A 23319-nucleotide genomic window follows, 5' to 3' on the forward strand; every position below is an offset into this window, starting at 1 on the left:
CCACCCCTGCCGTGTGCATTGTTGGCAGATGAAAAGCAAAACCCCACCATCAATATTGTTGTAAAATAAGCGGTTTTAAAATTTGAAAAAAAAAGGCGCCACTATTCATTTTGAATTCCTGGAAATTAAAAAAAAAAACAGAGGGCCTATAGTCCCTTGTGTCTCTGCTGGCGCATGACTGCGAAAAAGGGCCAACTTCTTAACTGGCTCGCCATTGGCTGTCGGTCGTCACGTGCCTACGTGACTCCAACTGCATGCGCTTTCATTCACACGTGCACCAAACCTCCCACTGGAGAAATAGTGGGAAGCGGAGCGCCCTATTTAAGACCCGGCTTCCTCATCACTTTCCATCAGTCCACAGTCAAATTTTGCCCAGCACAAAACTAGCCGGTGAGTAATAGAATAATAGAAAGTCGGCATTGCGAATCCGACATTGCAGTTTCACTAGCTATTCTTTTCTCTATCGAAATTCAGTTTGATTGAATTCTACAGTTGTTATTGGGGTATAGTTTCTGAATTAGTGAACTCAATTAATCCCGCAGTATCCGCCTGAAAATCATAAGATGGACGTTCTCAAGTCAGTCAATGTTGCTGCCGTTCAAAGCACCTGGGCCATCGTCAAGGCGGACCTCAACACTCACGCACCCAAATTCTACGTAGCGTAAGTGTTCAAATCCGAATCAAATTTAAAGCATTTAAATAATATCGACTTTGAAAATAGACTGTTGACTGCTCATCCGGAATACCAGCCCATGTTCCCGACCATTGCCAATGTTCCAGCCGGCGAGATGTTGAACAACGCTGCCCTCAAAGTAAGTACACTGGATCCTACAATAATAAGAGAAAACTAAATTTAAATTGCGGTACATTTCGCATAATCAGACCCTGTCTGTCAATGTCCTGAGTAAATTGTCGGAACTCATCGACGGTATGAGCAATCCGGATGGTCTGAACGCTCAATTGGTTGAATTGGCCAACCAGCACAAGAATCGCGGTACTACTCGCACCCATTTTGACGTGAGTATTTAAAAAAAAACGGGAAGTCACCTCGATAATTGAAATGTATCCTTAATTGTCTTTTGTTTTCAACTGGATCACAACAGAACTTGGCCAAAGTGTTGTTGGATTTCTTGGCTGCCAATCTTGGTGCCGCTTTTACTCCGGATGCTAAACAAGCCTGGACGGCCACCATGCAAGGCATCAACACCGTCGTCGAGGCTAATGCTTGAATACTATGATTGCATTTAAATCCTTGAAAGTAGGCCTAGTGTTTTGTTTACTACCATTCAATTGGTATATGCAATTATAATGATATACAGGCATCTCGCATCTGTAAATAAAACAAAAATGAAACGTTCTTCAAAAATACAATTTGGCAACTATTTTCGTTTGTTTTCTTTTGGCCCTTTTGGCGGCCGTTTCCCTTTCACTCAGTAGCCAGTACCCTGCACCCAGTGACTTCTGCTAGACTATCGTGACTGAATGTACAGAATTATCAACTGGTAAAGAAAAAACAAAGAAAAAAAACCCATTGGAATAATGTTTCCCTTTGAATAGGACATGAAGTGTAAGCAATTCTCTATTTGCCATCGAATGCCATGATTCTTATTTCAACGAAGGGTGCACTCGACAAGTCGACAGCAAGTCTACTATAGGGAGTTTGGTATGTTTCATCTGTTAAGATTTATCGTGACAAAGGCACTTTTGAAGATCGTCTGTCAACCTTAATGATGTGCCCATTATTTTTCTTTCTCAGACGAAAAAGAATTCTGGTTTTTACAGAAAAATCAGTTGGGTTTGTTTGCTTTGAATACTGTCAACTTACTGCCAAAAGCACTGTCAAAACTTATCTCCACTTTAACTCAACACTACTCTTGTCTAGGTTAGTGTTTCAGTATGTCTATTAAATAACTGCAATCTTAGCAATTGTTTCGAAGATAATATGCCAACAACATGTCATTAATAATCCACTGACACTGTTCAGTGTGCCAACAGTTGTGCACACTATAAAGACACAAATACTCTGAATAACCCTGAATTTTGCTAGTCAGTCTGACACGATAATGTTTCTTTATCTTGTTGATGATAAGTAACTGTATATCAAGGAAATGATGTAGCATTTTTACAAAATTTTTAGAATTTTGTATATTCAGACGATTCAGAACATGATACGACTCGATGTGGATAGATTCCCTTGCAGAAACACGCGCCACCCAACTAAATTCAGATTCCTCCAAATAAATGCCTTTCTTTGACCCTCTCAGATCTCGACTATAGGCGCACGCTGTTCAATCTCGATATGGAGGACGTGATTTTTAGCGATCGAACTTCTCGTCAATTAAGGGTTGAACAAACAGGAAACGAACAATTATCTTTTCTCTTTCTCGATCGTCTCAAGTTACTACAATACCAACTTGTCTCCGAAATTTCAGTCAATGCCTTCAGAATCTGATTGCCTGAATCGTGCTCGGAATTCCCTCCAACACCCCCTATTTATTAGTCATTCAGCTCGGATGTACGCATTTTCTACCCAATGACCCATCTATCCGGCCACGTTTTTCTGGTTGACGAAAGTGACGAGATAGTTATGGGAGACGCGTTGTAAGCTATATTTTAATCAAGAAAAATAGCGGGTTGGTTTGAACTCGTCAATCGGCAGTTTTTTTAAATAAGCGTGATGTCCGTTAAATTCTCATTCGATTTCAAGATGTACTTTTGAAAGCTGTTAGACCATATTTGAAAAAAAAATTAACCACACTAATTACCAGAATTTTATTTCTAATTTTGTTTTGTCTGTCTTGTCAAACTTTTTATTTTTCTCTTACATGCAGATTACCTTCGTTTAACTTCCCCACCACCACCGAAACTTTTCACCGAGGAATAAACAACGAAATTTAGTTTCCTGATCCTGAAACAGTGTTTTAGTTTTCACCCATCGCTCCTACTGCACAGGTACGTGTTTTATTCCTCGGTATGAGCTAGAAATTGGATTTTTAAAAGGACAGAAGCTTGTCTGCAAGACAAGTGGTTTGAACAAACAGGATGCGCCCAATTATTTCCCCGACTTGACTCAATTTACCCGTGACTCCGTGAGTGCCACACCACATCTAGTCTATATACTAAGAGTCTGATTCTGTTAGCCACGCGCGCTTGGAATTGCAATGTGCCATTTATCATTCTGACCGAGTTATCGAGGCATTGAACTTTGATTTTCTTTGACGATAAACTCGCACTATAACCCTTATCTTCGTCGTTAATCAGTAACCGATCAAATAATGCTTGAAATGAAAATGCGAGTCGATGTTCGAATACCATATGCGTGTGTATTGATAGGTACAGCAGTAGGAAGTATAGCGCTTCTAGTTAAGATGCACTGTACGTTTTAAAAATTGTATCACCAGCGAAAGTTCATTTAGCACATGGATAATATAAAGTAGAATCTTTTTTTTTTTTTTTTTAAATTTATAGATTGCAATTGGCGTGATCTGGATAGTCACAAACGTTCAGGGCTTTGTTAAAGTGCAATCTGGTGGCTCCACTATCGTCAGGATTCTCAGGGCAATACTGTACTGTAGCTATGCCGTAGGCGCACTCGTAAAATATCCTAAGCAATCAAACCAAGAATAAAACCAATCAATCATCAGAAAACAATTTGATTTCAAATAAGATTGAATTTCAACATACTCGCAGCTCACGGAATCCGGCAAGTAAACTGGGGTGGCTCCGTCCATTGCAGGGCATGATCCTACAGGATCTCCTGCCGATCCTGGCAATTTAGCCACCAGCACAGCGCAAAACAGGAACACCAAAGAAATCGACGAGGTTTTCATTTTTCTAATTTTTCACCAACAACAATTTTAATACGACCGAAATTTTTTTAGCTTATTTGCGTGTGTCTCTTAACTATTCATAGGAATAAAATATTAGATGGGAAAAATACTACCTTGTTTTAGTCTTGTAGGCTATAACTGGTTGACGTTCAGCGAATAACTGTGCTCTTGGCTGACATTGTGTCCAGATTTTATATTCAATTGTTATCTTTTTAAAAATAGTTTGCTAAGTTATTTTAGGATGTTTGCTCCTTGAATTCCCCGCGTCGGTGTCAGCCATTTACCCTTAATCACGTCATTCCCATTGTCCTCGGCACATCTCAAAGTTCGGATTTTGTTTTCACTTTTTTTGTTAAATTAAACAACCAAAAAAAAAACGGAGATTAGAGAATGCGTCTTTGAAAGGTCAGCCATCACATTTCTGTTATTCTTAAACAATCTTGACATTTACAAATAGCAGTAGTCCACATAACAAAGTGATTGATTTCGAAACTTAAAAATCCCCTCCCCCAGCAAGGTATATTGGTCATTTCTATTAAAGATCGCTACGCTATTTGTTTTCCAGTTTTGTGTATGCGGTGTTTGCTCTCTTGGGTTCACTCTCGTGCTCTCAATTTATATAAGTTTGAAAGATAATAACCAGTGAGACCACTTTTGTATCGATATAGGGCTATTCTCCAAATCTCATCTACAACTAAAGTTGCAATGATGGATCCGGATCATGCGGTCGTCTGGAGAAATAACATCCAGGCACTGACCATCTGCATCAATTATCCGTGAGCCAAACTGTCTGGCAGGACAGCAAGCGGCAACTGCTGGTCAATCTATTTACTCCGTCAGTCACGTTTTTTTTTTTGTCAAGCGCAGTCGTTCGGCTCTGGCCGGCCCTCCTTATCCGCTCCATCCCCCACGCACTTGGAGGTCGAAACTCGTTTTCCTTGCGCGCACGTGCGGGTTATTTCCGTTTCCGTCGACACTATACAAGTAGTCGACTAATGGGTAAATTGAAATAGATTAGACCGTATAGCCGCGTTGCTTATATGTCTCAATGGATTCCTTTTTTCTTGTCGGACGTCATGATGCCTCCGAGCCGGAATGTTTATGGAATTCGTTATTTTTCGATTAGATTAACACTTCGAATTCTTGAGTTGAATCAAAGACACCGAACGATCTATTAATAGTTAATCTGTGTACCCGTTGATGAATAAATCGGCATGTTTTATCCTGTCAAGGATTGTAAATTTATACGAACTTGACGCGAATAAATTTTCGAATTGCGTTAGGTGTGGCGCAATCAATCACGGATTTTCGCGAATTTTATTTTTCAACGCCCTTCCGGATTTTACACAAACAATCAGCGGATATCAACAGTTAGCCGATTCCATTTTTCTTTTTAAGGTATAATTTTGAAAATGAATTTGGTTTAATTGTTTGAGCAGAAAATAAAATATTCTAGATTTCTAGCCGTGTTTTTATTATCCGGACAGGAATACGTCGAGTGCCAATGGATGCACAGGAGAGACAAAAGATGATGAAGCGATTATATTAGCTGATTCCTGCTGTCTAGCGGTGTCTGGCTGGCGGGCGTGATAACTTCTTGTGACTGTCGAATTGCTTCAGGTAAGCGGCCAAGTTTCCGCCGTATTTTTGGCAAGTGACAAGGGAGCTATATCGTTAGTATTGTAGAACAAGCCGTTTTCAGGCCGTTTACTTGACTGTTTTGAAAAAGACATATATAGCCTCTTTTATGAGTCGCGCATGATCGTGCGGTAGCCAACACACGAGTCTGCATCAATCCGGCATGCGACATTCATATTCGCCTTTTGCCGATGCAGTCACGCGTGACCGGAATAAGGGAATATGCCTACGTGACTTGTTGCGCGTTCTTTTATGCGCCACACGATCGCAGCAGCCCCTCCCTCTTCGCGTCTTGAATGAAGATGGAAGGAAGGCCTATATAAAAACAGCGAGTTTGTCCATCATGGCCATCACTCAATCTTTGCAAAGCACAGCGAGCAAACAAGAAGCAGTGAGTTCATAGCGAGCTTACATCTCTACTAATTCTAATACTATTAGTCTAATTCTTTACTGTAATTTCAACTATAATCCTAATTTCAAAAATCAGCTTTGCATGCCTGTTGCCAAATTTATAATGCTATAATCACAATTTACCAATTTTTTTAACAGCTTCCGATTAAACACTTTTAAATTAAATGAATACAGTATCCCACCTCAAAATCATACAATGGACGTCCTCAAGTCAGTCAATGTCGCTGCCGTTCAAAGCACCTGGGCCATCGTCAAGGCGGACATCAACACTCACGCACCCAAATTCTACGTTGCGTAAGTGTTCAAATCCGAATCAAATTTAAAGCAGTTAAATCATCTTAACTTTAATAGACTGTTGACTGCTCATCCGGAATACCAGCCCATGTTCCCGACCATTGCCAATGTTCCAGCCGGCGAGCTGTTGAACAACGCTGCCCTCAAGGTAAGTGCACTGAATCCTACAATGAAAAGAGACATTTAATTTGAATTGAATATTTCACACAATTAGACCCTGTCTGTCAATGTCCTGACCAAATTGTCGGAACTCATCGAAGGTATGAGCAACCCGGATGGTCTGAACGCTCAATTGGTTGAATTGGCCAACCAGCACAAGAATCGCGGTACTACTCGCACCCATTTTGACGTGAGTATTTAAAAATAGAAATTCGCTACAAATATTGAAATGTAGCCTTAATTGTCTTGTTTTCAACTGGATCACAACAGAACTTGGCCAAAGTGTTGTTGGATTTCTTGGCTGCCAATCTTGGTGCCGCTTTTACTCCGGATGCTAAACAAGCCTGGACGGCCACCATGCAAGGCATCAACACCGTCGTCGAGGCTAATGCTTGAAGAAAACCAGAAAATATGTAACCATTCAATATGCAATGCTCTGATTAAAGTAGCACCAAGAACAAATACAGTTTTGGATACAAGGTAAATACAAAATAAAATAAAAAAAATTGAAAAATAACATGTGAAATATCTTTAATAAATACAATTTGGCAACCAAAGATTTGTTTTGTTTATTGGATAAACTGGTGAAATTGTATCGTCTGCTAAATTAGAATATCACGATTCACGAAATCGAATTCGCCATGCGGTGCATTAGCTTAATAGGTTTTCGTAATAGGTCTCATCCTCATTAACTTCATACTAATTTTAAATCAAATTAAGGTTTGCATATTTATGAGATTAAAATTTCATTCCGAAAATGTCCAAAATGATGAATTTTACAAAGGTTTGTTTGGAAAATTTTACAGGTGTGCGTTTGGTTTTCTCGTGATGTATCTTTATTCTCGTTATACTTTATTATAGAAGCTTTTTCTAGCTGTTGAAGTAGTGCCAATAGTGGTCTGTTTCTGGATTCAAAATCTATGGCACACCTGGGTGCACAACAAAGGATTTTATACTAGTTTGTGAGTGAATGCATGGTCTAAATCCTGTTTCGAAAATAACCACCAGACGTAAGTTATGTTATCTCTATTCAAATTGTTGGTTAGCTGTTATTAAAAAAGAAATCAATATTTGTTGTCAATTTGTGTGCAGTTCAAATGAACAAATTGTGCACAATTTCTTGAAAAACTCAGAATCTTTCCCTTTTCACTGCCAAGTACGAATGCCCTTTGCTCTTTGCCTGCTAATCAGAGTGTCATTGTCATCTTATCTTATACCTCAAAATTAAGTAAAAATTTATTCATGTTATCTAGGGATAATGTTGATGTGTGCATTTTCTATTGCTATCTTTTCATTTTTTTTTTCATTTCATTTGTAGAGTCCTTCAATTGCTAATATTGTATTCAACTTCTAGTACAATGCATATGGGTACAAACAAGAAGAGTCTAAGAGGTTGGTCTTACGTTTCTGGAACTGGAGCTGGAGCTTGAAGGAGAGCTGAGAGAACTCTGACTTCAAGTACCAAAACCACGAGTATTTATACTCGAATAGGGGAAGGGAAACATACGTGAACATCCCAATTAAATCTGGGCGTGGATGGTTCCGGTCTCTCGTTTAAAGGAGGGCAGACAAGAAGGAGTTAGAACCTGTTCTTGTCTTTCCAGTTTACTCGTCAATTTACATGTATGAGCTGTGTATGCTCATTACATTCCTCCCCCCTTACAAAGGAAAGAATTAGTCCTCTAATTGTTAACAAACATATTTCCAACACCGAAATAAGAAAATATAGAAAATATTGTTTACATGTTGCTATATGCCTTTAGGCTTAACTATCCATCACCATATAGACGTGTGTCCTTCCCTCTCACTGGAAAAGAATTCGTCCACGAATGTCAATCAAAATCACAACGGTGAGTCTCATGGAGGCGTCCAACTAAATCATTTAAAATGTTCAGTTGTTCCATCTCCATTACGTTGTGTGCAGGATGAGCTTTTAAAGCGTAATCAAAGTCATTCAGCTTAAGTTCTTCAAATTCAGCAATGAGTTCTAAGTGTGTCGTATGAATGGTTGGCTTTTGTTTAATCCATTCTCCACTGCTTCCATTATGTTCCCATGCGTACGGGTTTCCGTTTAAATTTACATAATGTGTCTTCCAAAAACAATCAGAGTATGGATGGATGTACCATCCGTCCATACCTACAGTGAAGTTATTTTCGGCATATGTAAAGAAAGGTTGGAAACCACACGAGGTTTCTATAGCAGTGAGTGAAACAGTCTTTACCGCACACTGTTGTAGGATCATAGTTTGTCCAATCCCTTGTATTCGGCTACAAATGGGTAAACCCAATGTTGAAGCAGCCAATATGCCGTTGGTTTGTGATAGAATTATTGCCTGATTACGTTTCATGCTCGAAACCTGGCAATACATATCACGTATTTCTTTTGCCAATCTATTTTCGTGTTCTATCTCAACACTAATTTTATATTGTTCGTGCATTTTACCGATTTGAAACTGGACGAAACTATTGAATTCTTGAATATTTTTTGGTAAGTCTGTGTCAGGGCCGTCAGACTGCGTAGTTATGTCTTCGTTATTCACGGATTTGGCGGTTGTAACAGGTATTTCTGCTTGAGGCGTAGTAGTCTTATTTGCCTGGTTTTCTTTCGGAGTGTTCAACAGTCTTGCAGACGTGTCTGATGTGCTTACTGGTGGTTTAGTGACATTCTTCATTTCAGTTGTTGTATTTGTGGTAACCGTTGAATTTTTAAATTCCGTAGGCTTGACCGTAGGCTTAGTTGTAGTTGTGTTAGCTATAAGTGGGCGTGTTATATTTGTAACTGGGATTCCTATGGTTTTATTCATAACAGGTTGAATCGGAGTTGGTGCTGTGCGTGTACTAATATTTGTTTGTGTGGTGTTAACTGCTAGTTGATGAGGTAATATATTAGGTCTAATGATTGTTGTGGTATTCGTTGTTTTGACTGAAGCGGGTTTACTAGTTGTAGTTGTAGTCGTTGTAACTGGTTTCTTTGTAGTTGTCGGCAAGGGTGAAGGTAAAAGTAATACATCTTGTCTTTTTGGTTGAGTTGCTGTATGTGTTTTCGGCTTTTCTGGGGATATTTGTGTCTGGTTCTTGTCACTGGCTCCTCTATCCATGACAGGTGGGATATCTGATGCAGGCTTGTCATTCAACGTTTGCTCTGTATGCCATGCTATTATAGCGGCAGCCGACAAAGCTTTCGTTTGATGCGGGTTCTTGTATTCGAAAGAGAAATGCTGACGTCTTATTCTTTCGTGACAATGTCCAAGTCCTAACTTTCCATTTTTCACTGTCAGGCATTTTCTGTTGGCGCCGGGAGTTTCTAAACCGGTTCTGTCTGATGCCATGAATTGGCCTGTATGATCAAATGTTCCCCAGATCGAGCTCGTATTTGCGCATTTTTCTAAAACTAACATTGTACTATTTGCTTTTATGCAGTTATTAGTATTAAAAGGTCTAATAGTGAAATCTGGCGAATATTCTAAAGCTTGTCCCATGGTCGCTGCGTTACTACAGTTTGCTACGGATGTTTGCGATTGAACTAACGGGTCGTTACTAGTTATAAGATTTTTTAGACTTGTTTGACAACGTATCCAATTGGGGTCGCATGCTTCTAGTGTTAATGGACGTCCTATTCCATGATAAGTAATACATTTTATATTTTTATCTTCGCCATTTTTCAAAAGTCCCCAACTAATCAAGTCCCACACAATATTTCCGTATCCTTGGTTGACTTTAAGTAGTCCGCCAAAAATTGGTGAATTTATTGTAGTGGTGACTGCATGTCGTTGCTCGAGGCGAAAAGCTTCCATTTCTTCTAAACTGGTTTCAGGGAAATTTTCAATGATATCCGGGTTTACGTTTATCTGCTCAAATACCCATTGTTGTGCTGTAAGAATATCATGTCCTTGGCTGCAAGTAGTTAATATCAAGGACATTTCCTGTTTGTTTAGTAGTTCGATTGCCGTTAGGCACAAATGGTTTTCTTCGCATATGATTTGATTAGTTTGTTGATCATAAATCCAATGTGATACTTTATATGTACATTCAGCGAAGAATATATATGAGTTATTCGCTGCTATCATGCAAAATGGTTCTTGTTTGATTCGGATTGTGCGATCTACTATATACTCGAAGGTTCGTCCTTGGGGCAATGGTTTTTCCGGGTCAATGTGACTATACAGCTGCACTTCACGTTTTGGGTCAGATGTATTGTAATACATGAACACCTGTACCTCTTTGTTGATCTCGGACTTTGTAGAATCAGCGATCCATCTGGGGATACCTAGTTGTATGTTTCCCCAAGCGTAAGAGATGCTATATAATCTTTTCCCTGGAACTGTATCTTCGTCTTCGTGATTTAACAAGAATTTAATCTCTTCGTTAATTGATCTTTCTGCTCGGTGATCACGCCATTCGTTATCTTTTGGGAGGCTTCTGCATAGGGGAGTGTTTGCATGTGTAGCCATGGTATGGTTTTCGCATGGTGCAAATACATTTTTGTAGATTCGATAAATTCGTTCGCTTGTAGCTGTTGGGAATAGTAAAAACGTTTTGGGAATTCCTTCGACTGTGAAGAGGGGTTGACGCAACTCTCTTACTGCTGGGATGTTGTAGAAAGTGATCTCAATCTGGCGAAAATTATCCACTAGGCGACTGCGGTTGGTATGTTCATCCCAGTGGGTTAATTCCAGATATGCTTGTCCGTGCAGGAGGGAGGTTGTTCCACTATCGGTCATTGTTAAATCACCCCATACAATTGTATTGTGATTGTATGTTATCTGGTGGTCTGTCTGGGTTGCATTAAGCATTCCAAACGGACTTTCGATCGGGCTTTCCGTGGTGTCTTGTCTGAGTGTGATTTCTTCCACTAGGCAGTTTAGGGCGTGGTATTCTCTGGTTGCGTACCATTTTCCTTCTCCTACTGGTGAGGCTGTAAAACTTAAGGTTGTTGCGCCAGCTTGCATTGCGTTTTCTCCACATTTCTTGTTGTTTACCATTTCCCAGCATTCCAAAGGGCTTACGAGATGAGTCTCCTGCGAATAAGTAGTATCGAAGGATCCGACCCAAAAGGATCCAACAATTTTCTTTGATTTGGTCCATTGTTTGCAAGACCATCCTTTCCAGGTGAGGGTTGGTTTCTGCTTGGTGATGAGTGTATAGTTCGTGTTGAAGCGGTTTTTGTGAGAAACACTGGTCTTGTCTGGTTGGCAATAGTAGGGTTTATTGATGTCAAGAATTCCTCGAGTCTTGGCTTTGTTGCAGTCGCAAACAGGCATGTATAAGTTCGTAACGGTGTGTATAATTATTGCTATACAGATGAGCACTGGTATATGGTTGGCCATCTGCGTGAAAAGAAATTCAACTATTTACAAAATCCTTTATGATGGGTTAATATCTTCGTCGTAGGTTGTATCGGGTTTGCCGTAAGGGTGATTTGTCTTGGGATTCGTTGTGGTTATAGGGAGAGTCATCGTAAGTTGAGACCTCTCTCTGTCTTTGGTTATAAAAATAAGGACGGCTGGGGTGGGCTACAGGTATATGGTGGATTAGTCGTCCGTGCCCGTCCCGTGTTACTGGGAAGTCCGGTACTTCTCTTTGGGTAACTCTTTCTCTGAAAATGGGTCTGTACTCAGGGGGTGGTATTTTAGGGTGTGTTGAAGATTGTTGAGGTCTCCACTGGGTGTGTGATTTTGTTGAACGCGTATTCGGGTAGTTATTATTTCTTCGTTGTGTCAGGTGAGCATAATTAATTTCGGGTGTTTCCAATCTCCGTGATGTGTCCTGATGTATGTTATTTTGGTGGGGTGGTGTCCTTCGACTTGGAACGATGGTAGGGATAATTTTTGGTGCTGGGTCTGTCTTCCTAGGTCGTCCTCGTCCTCGCTTTACGGGTTGGTTGAATGTCTCTGCGTGTGGTGGTATTCCAAATGTAATGGGTTCCGTTTTATTCGGTTCAGTCATTCTCTCTCTCTGGGTATTTGGTGAAATTTCAGGCGCTCTTGCAGTGTATGGTTTTAATCTATTGACATGAACTATAGCACGTCGCTGTTTACTTTTCGGAATACTTTCTATTTCATAATTAACGTTAGAGAAACTTCTGGTGATTACAAAAGGTCCATTCCAACGATTAATGAACTTTCCGGCTGTAGGTGGTGCTTTTACTAATACCGTTTGTCCGACGGAATATACGCAGGTTTTTGTTCCCTTGTCATAGTATTCTTTTTGTTTCGTCTGTGCTTTAAACAAATGGTCGCGAGCTAATTTCTTGGCGTTTTCCCATTTTTCTGCGTATACGATGCGGTCGTCGTGTCTGGTGTCGTATCTACTGTTGATCTTTATATCGTTTGGTAAGAGAGGTGCTCTACCAAAGAATAAGTAGAAGGGGCATTCCTTTAAGGTGGATTGGATTGCTGTGTTATACGCGAACGTAACGAAGGGTAGATATTTGTCCCATTCTTCTGGCTCGTCGTGTACGTAACACGCAAGCATATCACAGAGTGTCCTATTGAATCGCTCAACTAGGCCATCTGTTTGTGGGTGGTACGCAGTTGTTCTCATTTGTTTTATTTTGAAAAGTACACAGATTTCGTTTACTAATGATGATAAGAAATTCGTTCCTCTGTCTGTGAGTACGTGTTGTGGGGCTCCATATTTTGTTATAATTTTGTTTACGAGGCATCTGGCTATAGTTTGTGCTGTCTGATTCTTCATTGGAATAGTGAAAACGAATCTACTCGCGTAGTCTGATATTACTAATATATAGCGGTAACCTTTGTTACTTTCCTGAATAGGTCCTACTACATCCATTGCAATCCTTTCCCAAACTGATTCTACTGGTGGAAGGGGTTTTAATGGTGCTTTGGTTGTCCCAAATGATTTTCGGCGTGCACACAGTTAACAACTATTTACATGTAATACGACGTGTTGTTTCATCTGAGGCCATTTATATTGTCTTTTGATCCTGGCTAAAGTCTTTGCTATACCTAGATGTCCTGCAAGCATGTGATCGTGGTTTGCTTCTATAATTTCTTTTACTTTAACTAATGGCACTATCAATCGGTTATGTAAGTCAATTATTTCTCCTTTATCATTATATTTATATCGCTTAGTTTTTATTTTATCTTCTGTAATTTCACTAGTTTCTTTTTTCACTTGGTCCCCGTATCTATTTCTGGCTTCAAGTGTATTGCGGTCCCTGACCCCATGGGTAGCTTCGCTCGTATTACGGTCCCCAGCCATTTGGCTGGCTTCGTTTCTAACTTGGTCCCTATGATTAGCTTCAAGTTTTACTTGGCCCCTAACTTTTTTGTTAGCTTCAAGTCGGGTTTGGTCCCCAGCCTCTTCGCCGGCTTCAACACCTATTGTATCTATTAATGATTGACAATATTTATCGGCACGCTGTAGTTTTGCCCATTCACTGATTTCGGTTTTCTTAATATTATCTGGAAGGGGAGGGTCTTGGTTTTGTTGTGCGTCTCGTCGTTCGTTAATTTCTCCCCATCTCTGTGGTTTTGGTATGGGCGGTCTGTGAAGAGATACGTATCGCACTATTTTTTCCGCTGCTTTTTCAGGATTTGGTTCGAAAAGTATTGCCGCAATTGTGGACGGCGGGGGTACCGCAGGGTCAAATGGAACAAATGGAATACGGCTTAGGCAATCAGCATTTTGATGTGATTTGCCTGGTCGATATCCAATTGTCATATCGTACTCCTGGATCTTAAGTGCCCATCTCTGGAGTCTTCCATTTGTGCTTGCTTTCCCGAATAACCATTCCAATGGTCGATGGTCGGTGAATACAACAAACTTTCTCCCATACAAATAAGTTCTGAAAACTTCTATCGCATGAACGATGGCAAAACATTCTTTTTCAATCGTTGCCCATTGTGCTTCTCGCTCATTCAAATGTTTGGATGCATATGCTATAACGACTTCCTGATCTTGTTGTTTTGGATACCAAACTGGTTTTTTGGACTTGTCGGTTTCTTCTGGTGGGGGAGGAGTCTGCATTTGGGCCAATACTGCTCCTATGCCGTATCCTGACGCATCCGTATAGATGATAAATTCGCGCGTGAAATCCGGGTAGCTTAGGATAGGTTTAGAAGTCAGACATTGAATAATACAGTTAAAGGCGTCCCTTTCTTCTTCCCCCCATTTCCATTGTGCTGTTTTCTTTGTAAGTGCCGTTAGTGGGTGTGCCTTTTCTGCAAAAGATTGTATAAATTTTCGGTAATAGCTAGCCAGGCCTAAAAAGGATCCTAATTCTTTTTGGTTAGTCGGTTGTGGATATGTTGTAATAGCTTCAATTTTCTTATAAATTGGTGTTATGCCTCTTCTTGAAATGATGTATCCTAAATATTCGATTTCTTGTTTAAAAAATTCGCATTTGATCCGTTTTAGTCGTATTCCTGCCGTTTTTAATATGCAGAATACTTTTGCTAAATGTCCAAGGTGTTCTTCAAATGTTTTACTATATACAATAATGTCATCCAGGTATACTACGACATATTTGTATAATACTTCTCTAAAAATGTCATTCATTGCTCTTTGGAACGTACTTGGTGCGTTTGTTAATCCGAACGGCATTCGATTAAATTCAAATAGTCCTAATTCGCAAATAAAAGCCGTTTTGTGTTTGTCTGCCTCATTGATCTCTATTTGCCAATATCCACTGATTAAGTCTAGAGTGGAGAAATAACGAGCTCCGTATAAAGCATCAATGGTGTCGTCTATGCGTGGTAGTGGGAATTTATCTTTGATCGTGATTTTATTGAGCCATCTGTAATCGATGCATAGGCGTAGGCTGCCGTCTTTTTTCAAAGTCATTACAATAGCTGCTGCGTACGGGCTTGAACTAATCCGTATGATGTTATTATCTAGCATGCTACGTAGTTGTTTCCAAACTTGTGGACGTAGTGCTTCGGGTGTACGTCGCTGTCGCATGCTTACAGGGGCATTGTTTCCTGTATTGATGTAATGTTTTACACCGATTGCCAGTCCCAATTCTGAATCTTTATCCGAAAAGAGTTGCCCATGTTTCGTAAGTAAGTCAAGTACGACCGCTGTTTCTTGTTTGTTTAGGTGTGTGAGGTCAAATTCAACTTTTTCTACCGGTTTTGGTGACAGTGTGTTGTTAATTTGGAACTGTTGGAAAGGTTTTAGGTTAAGGTAGTCTTTTCCAGTTAGTGGGGCATCGTCAATGCTAGCTAAATTATTTTCTACGTCAGCTTTGTTTATTCCTACAATTGGTTTTCTAACTGGTACAGGGTATGGGATTTCGAAGCATCGCAATTTTGAAACTTCTGCTCTACGATTTGTTAATGCTCTATCGATGGAATTCCGTATTTTACTAATCGCGACAGTTACTGGTTTTGGTTTCGGTATTGGGTTTGTGGACGAAACTGCGTTTTCGTTTTGTGCGTTGATTGGACCTAATACAGCTCTGTTTCCTTCTATGTCAGGTTTGTGAAACATGATCTTGGTATTTTCTGGCTGTGATGTTATTAAATCTTTTTGATAGGAAATATATTTTTTAGTACCCGCAAGTGCTCTATCAAGCGAATCTTGGGCATTGCAAAGTTCAAAAGGTCGTCTAATGAACGATAATTCCGGTAAGTTGTTGGTTACTTCACAATGTGGTGTTAGTGGTATCTCATGCTGACTTTCGCCAATAGTCAAGCTATATATGGGACAGACAGTTCTTAGCATTTGCTGGTTTTGCGCATGGTCGTAATGGATTTCCCTATTTTTAGCGTTTACTTTTACGTTGTGGTGAGAAAGAAAATCTATTCCAAGGATGCAATCTTCCTGCAAAGCTTCTATTACGTAGAAGTAATGAAGAAAAGTATGATCTTTATTGATTGTAATCGGGAACTCAAATTTTCCGAAAGTTCGCAAAGCCTGTCCTGACACTGTTTTAAAGATGGGTGAATTATCATTATTAAGCGATTTTCTTATGTTTTTATCTCGTAGTTTGAATAAAAGTTCAGAAGAAAGAAGACTGGCGGCAGCGCCGGTGTCTATCAATCCTTTGGCATTAATATCAAAGATTAAAATTGGGATTCTAAGAAGGGGTGGTATAATATGTTGGGCGGGCGGGGTCAAGTTATGGAGAGTTAGGAGTGAGTTAATTGCTACGTTTTCCCAATTGTTTAATTCTGACGGTATTGGCGGTTGATGCGGGCCATGTCGGTCCAACATTCCCGCGCGATGTGTCCTCGTTTGTTGCACTTATGACAAACTATATCTCTCTGACCTAGTCGTTGGTTGTTACTGGGGTTTACGCTTCCGCTATATGCGTTATTATTCTGTACGGTAGGCCACTCTCTTGGTGTGTTATTATATTCGTTTCGTTGTCCACCGTATCCCTGTCGGGGCCGGAATGGCCTATTTGTAAATCTGGGATTATAGTTATTATATTGGCGTTGTTCCCTAAATCTGTTGTTATTATAGCGGGGTTCCCTGTATCTATTATTATTATATCTTGGATCTCTAAACCTTGAATAAGATCGTCCGTTATCACGCGAATCACTGCGCTCCCTGTTACTCGATGGGCTCTGATCCCTGCTACGGGAGTAGCTTGTGTCCCTGCTTCGGCTGTAACTGGAGTCTCGGTTTCCTTGTGGTCGGGGAGATCCTTCTGTCCTGGGTCTGTCGAAGTGGACTCGTGCGTCCTCCTGTCTTGGACGGCGGTCCAAGGAAGTTGTTCTCCTGGAATCAAAACGATCCACTGCGCTGATAGTCGCGATATTTTCCTGTGAGGAGTGTCGTCTTTTAGTAATGGCTCCTAAATCAGCCAATTGTTGCTTGATTAGGTCGATTTCAGTTTTTTGTTGGGTCAATGCATCGTCTTGTTGCTTCTCATGGTGTGTAATACCCGCAATTACCGCTGAAATTTCCTTGTCTTCGTTATTCTCTTTATTTTGTAAAATTTGTTCGGAAATGAACAATTGTTTGCACAATTGATCAAAATCGTTAAAATCCTCTGGCATTCGCAAATATAACTCGGCTTTTATTTTTGGCAATAGTCCTTGCAATAGCGTCTTAATTTTAATATCGTCCCTCATCTTTTTTACGACACTATGTAGCGCATCTTCTACTTCGGTTTTGTTGTTAGCGTCTAATTTTTCCATCTTTCCTTCTATGCTGTCGTAGAGACTAGTGAGCCTTGACACAAATGCTCTACAATTTTCTTCTGGTTTTTGTTTTAGTTTATTAAATTTCTTTCTAAGGGCTGCTATGTCGAAAGAATCTTGGAACCGTTCAATGATTTCATATCTCCAATCGTCGTAATTTAAATCGTCCCCCTGCTCTTCTGCGTAATTATCATGCCATTCGAGGGCTTCCCCCTTAAGGCGATCTGAAAAGAAACGGATCTTTTGGTCGTCATCCCAATCATTATTCCGCGCTACGTGTTCTGCAGCCTTAAGCCATTCAGTAATGAGTTTGTCCGTACTTTTGCCTTTGAATGTTGGTATAGATTTCTTATCTTCCCGAGAAAATAATTCGCCTAAAACTTTTACTATTGGTTTTGTTACGTTGTCCATGATGGTCGCATCGGGGGCGGTAAGTAAAGTTTTGCTTAATCGTGATGTAAAAGTGGTTTTTGATGTACTTGCGTCGTCGTCACCGTTGTGACCTGCTCCGGTTCCTACTCCCATGTTTGAGATACTGACTCTGCGGTTTTTCTTTAGTATTGTGTTGTGTTTTTGCAGTTGAAAAATGGTTGTTGCCTGACTATTATTCTGCGCAATGAGGTTATCTATTATTTCCTGGAGATTTGTTATTGTATCTGTTTTTTCTGTTTCAAGTTCTGTATGTAGAGATTTATCAAGAGAATCTCTTCCCGTAAAGTTTTGGAGTTCGTCTAGGAATTTGGTTGTTTCAAAAGTTTTATTTGCGATGTCCTGAAAGTTCCTTTCGTATTGGTCTTCTGCTTCGTAATAAGCTTTTTCTCTTTCCTTTAGGTCCTGAATCCGAAATTCGAGGTTGACTATTGTATTTTCTAAAGTTTCCTGTTTATCACGTAGATCTTTTATTTCTGTTTCGTATTTTCTATTTTGAAATGTAGCGGCAACGTAATTATTATGGAGTTTCTCTTTGGTCTCAGTTGTTTGGGTGATAACCTGTTTAGCTGATTGGACTTCAAGTTTTAATTTAGCGAGTTCACTGTCGAGTGTCTCGTTATGTTTCTGGGAGGCGGTCAAACGAGTTTCTAGTTCTGTTTTTTCGGTCTCAAGGGTACTGTTTGCTTCTATACTATTTGTTTCTACTGCGGAAACGTGTTTCTGATTGAGGTCTAAAGCTTTTTTAAGTTGTTCACTGTTTTCTATCGCAGCTCTGAGCTGTTGTTCAAGTTGTGTTTTCTGAGCTTCGAGGTCAGTTGTTAATTTTTCACAGTCTGCGTTATGGATCGCGGTATCCTGTATGTATTTTTGTAATGTTTCTACGTGTCTCTGAGAGTCGTCTAAAAGTTTTAAATTTGTAGAATTATCTTTTCTTACTTGATCTAATTTATTAAGTTCGTCTCTGTTTTCTTTAAGTTTTTCCTCAGCGGCTTTCCACTTTTTATCTGCCTTTTCCTTTTCTTTGATTAGTTCAGTATTAACTTTCCGAAGTCCTGCCTGTTGTAAAAGTGCTTCCCGTTGTAATACTGTAGTTAATTCGGTGGTGAATTCGCGCTGTTTACCGTGAACGATTTGCAACTGTTGTACTAAGGGATCTACGCTATTTTCGTCTCCTGTGAGAAACTTAATATAATTTTTCAGGGATTTTGTGGTTTCCCTTATGGTTTCTGGGGTAACGGTGGATTCAAGTTTATCCTTAACGATAGACGATAGACGTATAGGTTTATAGTGTTATTCGTTGCTTTATGCGCTTTCTTTCGTTCTTCTTCTAGTTGTGACGCTAGTTTACGTACGGAGGATGTTTGGTGGGGTTTAGTTATTTCAGCCAAGTAAGAAGATTCAATCTCTACTGATGCCTTCCAATTCGTTAAAAAGGTATTACGGGCAGCAATTATTTCGGGGCTTGATAGGAGTGTAGTTTGTGAAGGTGAAGGGTTGGCGGTCTCTAATGTTGGGTGTGTGGAAGGTGGGTTGTCGTTGGATAGAACAGGATAGAGGGTGGTAAAGAAGGAGTTGAGAGTAGTCTCAGTAGTACTCAGAGTATCAGGCATCCGCTTACCTCCAATAGGGTGGTGCGTTTCGACTTTTCCAAATATACTTTCTATTATCGCAACACCGGTATACGTCAGTACCGAGAAGAACACAGATAGCAAGAAGTCTCCACTTTTTAAAGTCTACCAACAATGACTGACTTAATCTAATTTCTTAACTAAAGCGTTCAGTCTCGTTGGGACCTCCAATTGTAGAGTCCTTCAATTGCTAATATTGTATTCAACTTCTAGTACAATGCATATGGGTACAAACAAGAAGAGTCTAAGAGGTTGGTCTTACGTTTCTGGAACTGGAGCTGGAGCTTGAAGGAGAGCTGAGAGAACTCTGACTTCAAGTACCAAAACCACGAGTATTTATACTCGAATAGGGGAAGGGAAACATACGTGAACATCCCAATTAAATCTGGGCGTGGATGGTTCCGGTCTCTCGTTTAAAGGAGGGCAGACAAGAAGGAGTTAGAGCCTGTTCTTGTCTTTCCAGTTTACTCGTCAATTTACATGTATGAGCTGTGTATGCTCATTACACATTTTTTTTCCCCTTAAATTTACGGCGTCATGATAGCTGATAGGGCTGTCATCAGAAGCTGGTTAATTACCAAGGTACCATGGATAATTCGACATCACGGTCTAAAAATGTGGATGGCTAAAATACGTAGCTTTTATCTTTCCGTCTCATATCTTAATTTTTCAAGTTGTTATTCGTCATTTACCAAATATGCCGATCCTACTTAACGTTTTCAGAATGTTTTGTAGCTACCGGTTAAATTGTATTAAAGCACTTAAAACGTTTAGAATTTTTTTAGTACAGTTCCCATACTTTGGTTTTGCTTAAAATACGTTTTACAGTGAACGAAAGCGTCCCACAGTCTAACATAATACAGTACAAAAAACCAATTTCTCTATTGTTTATTATAGAAGGCAATTAGCGTTTTGTGGGAAATCGCAGACGCTCAAGGCTTTGTTCCAGTGCAAATTTGCGGGCGGATTTGCGTAAGGGTTGTTGGGGCAAATCTTTTCATTGGCATACCCGTTGCTGCATTCATAAAACACACTAAGGTTTGAAGGAAATCAAAATCAGAATTTGGTTATCGCATAATTTTCAATATTTGTAGGCTACATACTCGCATCTAACAGAGTCTGTCAAGTAAACTGGATTCGGTCCATCCGGATACGGACAAGTTCCTACAGGAACCGCAGTCGATCCTGGCAGACTAACCGCAATCAGCACGGCCAAGAAAACCAAAGGTAGTGATGTGCTTTTCATAGTTAAAAAGTTCTTTTGCTTGATGCGACCGGATACTTCAGCATCGATTTAAAAAAATAACATAATTATTACAGTTAGCATTATAGTATCAAGATCAATAAGAGACATGTTTAGACCTACCTGTTGGATTGGAGCTTCAGTGAGTAACTCGATTGACTATTCAGTCCCAATTTATATATGATCCTTATCATAATTCCATCCCACACTTGTGTTTATTTAAAAACATTTACAATGTTGAATCCCTCGCATGACGACAGAAGTAGGCGATATTATGCTCGATTTATTTTTATCAGATCTCTTTTAAAGGTCAAGCGCATGTTTGTATTTCCAGAGCAAACTGCATAAAGCTACAGAGCACAAAAGTACACTTTGTATCTAAACGGTTTTAGATTACGGTGTGGCAGTCAAATTTAGTTTGCTTTGTGAAAGCTCCCGTTGCTCCTGCGTAGTACCGATGAGTTCACCATCTGAGATTAAAAAACAAATGGGAATCCCCGGGTTGTGTAACCTACATTTTTATCCGAAATAGCTATAAGTTGTCCTTAAGCGTTTGACTTAAGCATTCTCTTACTCTTATTTCTTACACACCATTCAATATTTATTAGCAAACAGAAATAGATTGTAATCAAATTCCGTTATTTAAACGTTTTATTGCACAACAAAGCCATTAGGCGGTTCCATATTTAAAAAAAAAAATCATACCAATTAATTAAAGCTTTTTTTTCGTCGAAGAAATATTTTCAGTATAGACTAAGGTTACAATGTTTTTTTATTTATTAATTTTTCTTAACGGCAGCCATAGAAATTTAATTGTTCCTATAATTTCATGGCATGGCATTCTTGTTCTTCTGATTTATTATTGCAAATTAATATGATTAACGATGATTCTGAAACCTCTTTTTGATTACGCCCAGCGGAATTCTTGTACGACGAGGAGACGACGACTAATTGAAGGGGCAATTTGCATTACCAGGATAATCGCAGATGTTGTAGGATCTGTTCCAATCCATTCCGGGTGGACACGATTGGCGCACTGGATTGCCGTTAGAGCAGATGTAAAACCACCTGAAAGGTTACAATGGTGACATACAGTACATCTCATTATTAGTAATTAATTAAGTGAGTGCTAAATAATGTTAATTTGACATTTGTTCATACTCGCAGCGCGCATCGTCCGGCAAGTAAACTGTTGTGACATCAGTTTCTGGGCAGGTTCCTTCAGGAGCTCCAAGAGATCCTGGCATTGCAGCCATGAATACAGCGAACAAAATGAAAGCTAACGGTAACGTGATTTTCATTTTTGAAGTCATCCTATTAACAAAAGAAATATGATAGGATACTTGCTACAAAATTCCCATCAAACCTTGTTTTTTTTATACGATGAAAGAATTTTGTATTTAATTTAAGCGATTGGCTTACCTTGACGAGACTTACACAGGAAGCAAAAGGAAAGTGTGGTATGTATGCAATAGTTCGTTTAGGACCCTATTTATATAATTATGTTATCGTGGGCGTGGTGCAACGTTTTGGGATTAAGGACTGCTATTTTTAAATTCTCTAGGACAACTAAAGCTATACGTAAGTGAAATGCGCAATAAAAGTTCCTGGACCTTTGACGCATTGCGCATATTTGCTTGTACGACAAACAAGAGTTAAGAAACTCGTTTATGTTCCCTCAGAAATAGCTGCCTAGCTCGAAAGGCTCATAATTAAATTGCCTGATAATCTGACCGCTTATTAATCCTCTTTCAGAATCATAATTCCGTCGTAAATCAGATTAGATAGATAATTTTATTTTTTAAATTTTATATCCCTTGAATAGAATGGGTAAAGCTCAAGATATTTTTTTCCTTTTACAGTAACTGACTTCGTCGGACTTGTCAAGCCCCTTTTCAATAAGGAGCAGTTTTCCACTGCTTAGTAATCATGGCATTTTCTGGGCTCTTTATTATTTATGGAAATGCTGCAACAAAACGAGGGGAGGTAAGGCAAATCTGCTGGTTTAAACTTGTTTGTAACTACTTCCATTTTTTACCACACACAGTAGTTATTTTTTAGTCACACAGTAGTTTTATCATTTTGTCAACCAGTAAATTATTCCACACGCTCGCCAAGTTATTTTGCATTGTGAATCGACAACTTCTTCAGAGTAATGAATTTCGCCACATGTTCCTATAGGAGAGCCCCGCACGAATGAATTCTGGTCTTGGTTGCAGAGCATTCTAACAAAATGATTAGCATCGCAAATCTGAGGTACGTATCGCTATGCATTGTCGTTAATTCTTAATCAGTTGGTTTCGAGAAAAAGAGTTACACAAATTTGAGAATTCTAGACGATAAAGTTGTCATGCTACCTTTTTTTACTTGTAGGTTGCGAGTCGTTATGATAAAAGCGTGTCCCAAACAGGACTCATTCACCAAATCATATAGGCCTAATATGCGTGCAATGCAAGAGCGCCATGATCTTATGCATGAACGCAAAACGTTCAAACATCATGCAAATTCTGATCGATCCCGTGATTATGCTTAATAATTCGAACCAGGACTATTGCAAATTTTTAAGA

The 23319-nt window shown here is 39.5% G+C and overlaps 1 protein-coding gene and 1 long non-coding RNA gene across 3 annotated transcripts; one reads left to right on the forward strand and one right to left on the reverse strand.

Annotated features, from left to right (window-relative positions):
* Positions 1-292: 292 nt before the first annotated feature.
* LOC124350111 (myoglobin-like) lies at positions 293-6889 on the forward strand. 2 transcript variants are annotated; one of them, XM_046801126.1, is made up of 6 exons: positions 293-390; positions 543-661; positions 722-812; positions 883-1017; positions 1104-1217; positions 6717-6889. In XM_046801126.1, the coding sequence occupies exons 2-6, from the start codon at positions 564-566 to the stop codon at positions 6726-6728; spliced, it is 450 nt and encodes a 149-aa protein (XP_046657082.1). In that variant the 5' UTR covers positions 293-390; positions 543-563; the 3' UTR covers positions 6729-6889. The 2 variants fall into 2 exon arrangements, with proteins under 2 accessions (XP_046657082.1, XP_046657081.1); XM_046801125.1 differs by lacking the exon at positions 6717-6889 and having other exon boundaries at positions 1104-1382.
* Positions 6890-21541: 14652 nt separating this feature from the next.
* LOC124350236 lies at positions 21542-22277 on the reverse strand. Its single transcript, XR_006920518.1, has 3 exons — positions 22175-22277; positions 21914-22066; positions 21542-21820 (listed from the first exon to the last, which is right to left on the reverse strand). It is a non-coding gene; the product is annotated as an uncharacterized LOC124350236 (long non-coding RNA).
* Positions 22278-23319: the final 1042 nt, after the last annotated feature.

This window comes from Daphnia pulicaria, chromosome 7, assembly GCF_021234035.1.
Source record: "Daphnia pulicaria isolate SC F1-1A chromosome 7, SC_F0-13Bv2, whole genome shotgun sequence".
NCBI lineage: Eukaryota > Metazoa > Arthropoda > Branchiopoda > Diplostraca > Daphniidae > Daphnia > Daphnia pulicaria.